Below are 2840 nucleotides of genomic sequence, written 5' to 3' on the forward strand. Positions count from 1 at the left end.
GCCCCCTTCACTTCTGGCCCTCAATCTTTCTCAGTATCAAGGTCTTTTCCAATAAGTTGCCTCTTCACTTCAGGTGGCCAAAGCATTGCCGTTTCAGCTTCAGTACAATTAATCTCAAAAATATACAAGCAACTTCTGCAGCTGAATTCCAGAAAAATAAACGACCCAATCAAAAAATGGGCCAAAGAACTAAACAGACATTTCTCCAAAGAAGACATACAGATGGCTAACAAACACATGAAAAGATGCTCAACATCACTCATTATTAGAGAAATGCAAATCAAAACCACAATGAGGTACCATTTCACACCAGTCAGAATGGCTGCTATCCAAAAGTCTACAAGCAATAAATGCTGGAGAGGGTGTGGAGAAAAGGGAACCCTCTTACACTGTTGGTGGGAATGCAAACTAGTACAGCCACTATGGAGAACAGTGTGGAGATTTCTTAAAAAACTGGGAATAGAACTGCCATATGACCCAGCAATCCCACTGCTGGGCATACACACCGAGGAAACCAGAATTGAAAGAGACACGTGTACCCCAATGTTCATCGCAGCACTGTTTACAATAGCCAGGACATGGAAGCAACCTAGATGTCCATCAGCAGACGAATGGATAAGGAAGCTGTGGTACATATACACAATGGAATATTACTCAGCCATTAAAAAGAATACATTTGAATCAGTTCTATTGAGATGGGTGAAACTGGAGCCCACTATACAGAGTGAAGTAAGCCAGAAAGAAAAACATCAATACAGTATACTAATGCATATATATGGAATTTGAAAGGATTCAATTTTTTCCACATAAGATCTAATAGTTCCTTTACTGATCAGAGGCAGGTTAGAATTCAGGAAAGACCTTTCTCATGGAAATATAATACCATGTTCTTTTGATTTGAGATATTATCTTGGATAAAGTTTATTTTCAACAGGAGTTGACAAACTTGTTTATATCAAATATTTAAAATATGATTTCAAATCCAGGATTTAATAATAACAGTAATATAAGCATGCTAATACAATTAGAATATAAACCAGAATACAACAGTTAAGATGAAGATTGTGACTTCAAGTCTCAATGATCTTTTAAAGTTTATATTATTATTTTATGCTTCATTTTTACATTCCTTTACTTCCTTAAAATCAATGAAATTCTCTTTATTAAGTCTGTAAAAGCTTGTTTTACTTGTTTGTTCCTCAAGCTATAAATAAATGGGTTTAACATGGGAGCAACTGAAGTGGTAAGCACTAACACACCCTTATTAATTGTCACTTCATCCTTTGCTGAAGGTTTGACATAGATGAAAATACAGCTTCCATAGGTGATAGAAACCACAATCAGGTGAGAAGAGCAGGTAGAAAAGGCCTTCATTTTTTGCTGAGCCGAAGGCAACTTTATGATAGTCTTAATGATGTATGTATAGGACAGAACTACACACAGAAATGTCCCAATGACAGTCAACACAGCAACGGTAAAAACCATCTGTTCTAGGAACCATGTGTCTGAACAAGAGATTTTTAGCACAGGAAAAGCATCACAGAGAAAATGATCAATGATATTAGAGTCACAGAATTCCAGCTCTAAGCCCAGGGAAGCTGGTGGAAATATGACCAGACAACCTGCTATCCAACAGCAAATAACAAGTCTTCCACAGACTCTACTGTTCATGATAATTGCATAATGTAAAGGTTTGCAGATGGCCACGTAGCGGTCATAGGACATGATGGCTAGGAGAAAAAATTCTGTTGCTGCAAAAATGAAGATAAAAAATATTTGACTAAAACAAGCATTATAAGAAATAGTCTTGTCCCCAGTTGATAAGCTGTATAAGAATCTGGGAATGCAGACTGTGGTGAATAAGGTTTCTAAAAAGGAGAAATTTTTGAGGAAAAAGTACATGGCAGTTTTAAGGCGAGAGTCTAATAAAGTGAGTATAATGATGGTCAGGTTCCCAGTGACACTCAATGTGTAGGAAGCAAATAGAAATATGAAAATCAGAACCTGCATTGGAGGATCATCTGTTAGTCCCAGGAGAATGAATGTAGGTAATGATGTATGGTTTCTCATCACTGACTTGTACTTCTTCTCAAACTCCTCACAAAAGTCAAGTGACACTGAACTGAGAAAACCTGTATGAAATTATGAGGCCATGGCTACCGGGTAAAAAAAATCCAATCAATGCAATGAATATTCATTTTCTTCTTTGACTTGATAATGACAGATCAAAACTCTGGACTTGTCAGCTCTTTTGGTGTTCATTATAGGTATCCTCAAATTCAGGTTTTTCTGAAATAAGTTTGTACTAGAGTCTATATGTTTATACTCTTTGCATGTTCTCATCTCTCTATTTTTTCAACTAATTTAAATTTTGTCCCTTATATTCTGAAATGTATTTAGCTATAGAATTAGAAAGGATCATCTGGGCCATAAGATTTTGTGGATTTGATAGTATTCTTTTTCTCCTGAGTAGTAATTCTTCACTACTCACAGGTTTGAATGAGCTCACAAGTTGCTTGAAGTGTGGGTTCCTGTTAAGTGCAAATTAATGACATTTGTATAAATGTCAAACTGGAGGCCATGTGTGCAGTATCTGAATGCTTTTACTGCAGTGACCAAAGAGTTATTTCATTTTATGTATTTTACTTTTGGTATCAGGATTGTCATCTAAATTGCATAGCTTTACCTTGAAATTTCTACATCAATATCTGACTTTCCCTCCATATGCACTCTGTTAGAACACAGTATTGGATCAATACAACATAAACAAATTACCTGATGCAATACTGGGCCAAGAAATTATGACAAGGAAAAGAAAATCCTGAAAGAATTTAACCTCA

General features: G+C 36.0%; 1 protein-coding gene across 1 annotated transcript; it reads right to left on the bottom strand.

Moving 5' to 3' along the window:
• Nucleotides 1-1131: 1131 nt before the first annotated feature.
• On the bottom strand, nucleotides 1132-2070 carry LOC145544614 (olfactory receptor 6C2-like). The gene has a single exon (XM_081587483.1). The coding sequence runs from the start codon at nucleotides 2068-2070 to the stop codon at nucleotides 1132-1134; it is 939 nt and encodes a 312-aa protein (XP_081443609.1).
• Nucleotides 2071-2840: the final 770 nt, after the last annotated feature.

Source organism: Giraffa tippelskirchi, chromosome 4, assembly GCF_054371585.1.
Source record: "Giraffa tippelskirchi isolate mGirTip1 chromosome 4, T2T-mGirTip1v1.2.pri, whole genome shotgun sequence".
Classification (NCBI taxonomy): domain Eukaryota; kingdom Metazoa; phylum Chordata; class Mammalia; order Artiodactyla; family Giraffidae; genus Giraffa; species Giraffa tippelskirchi.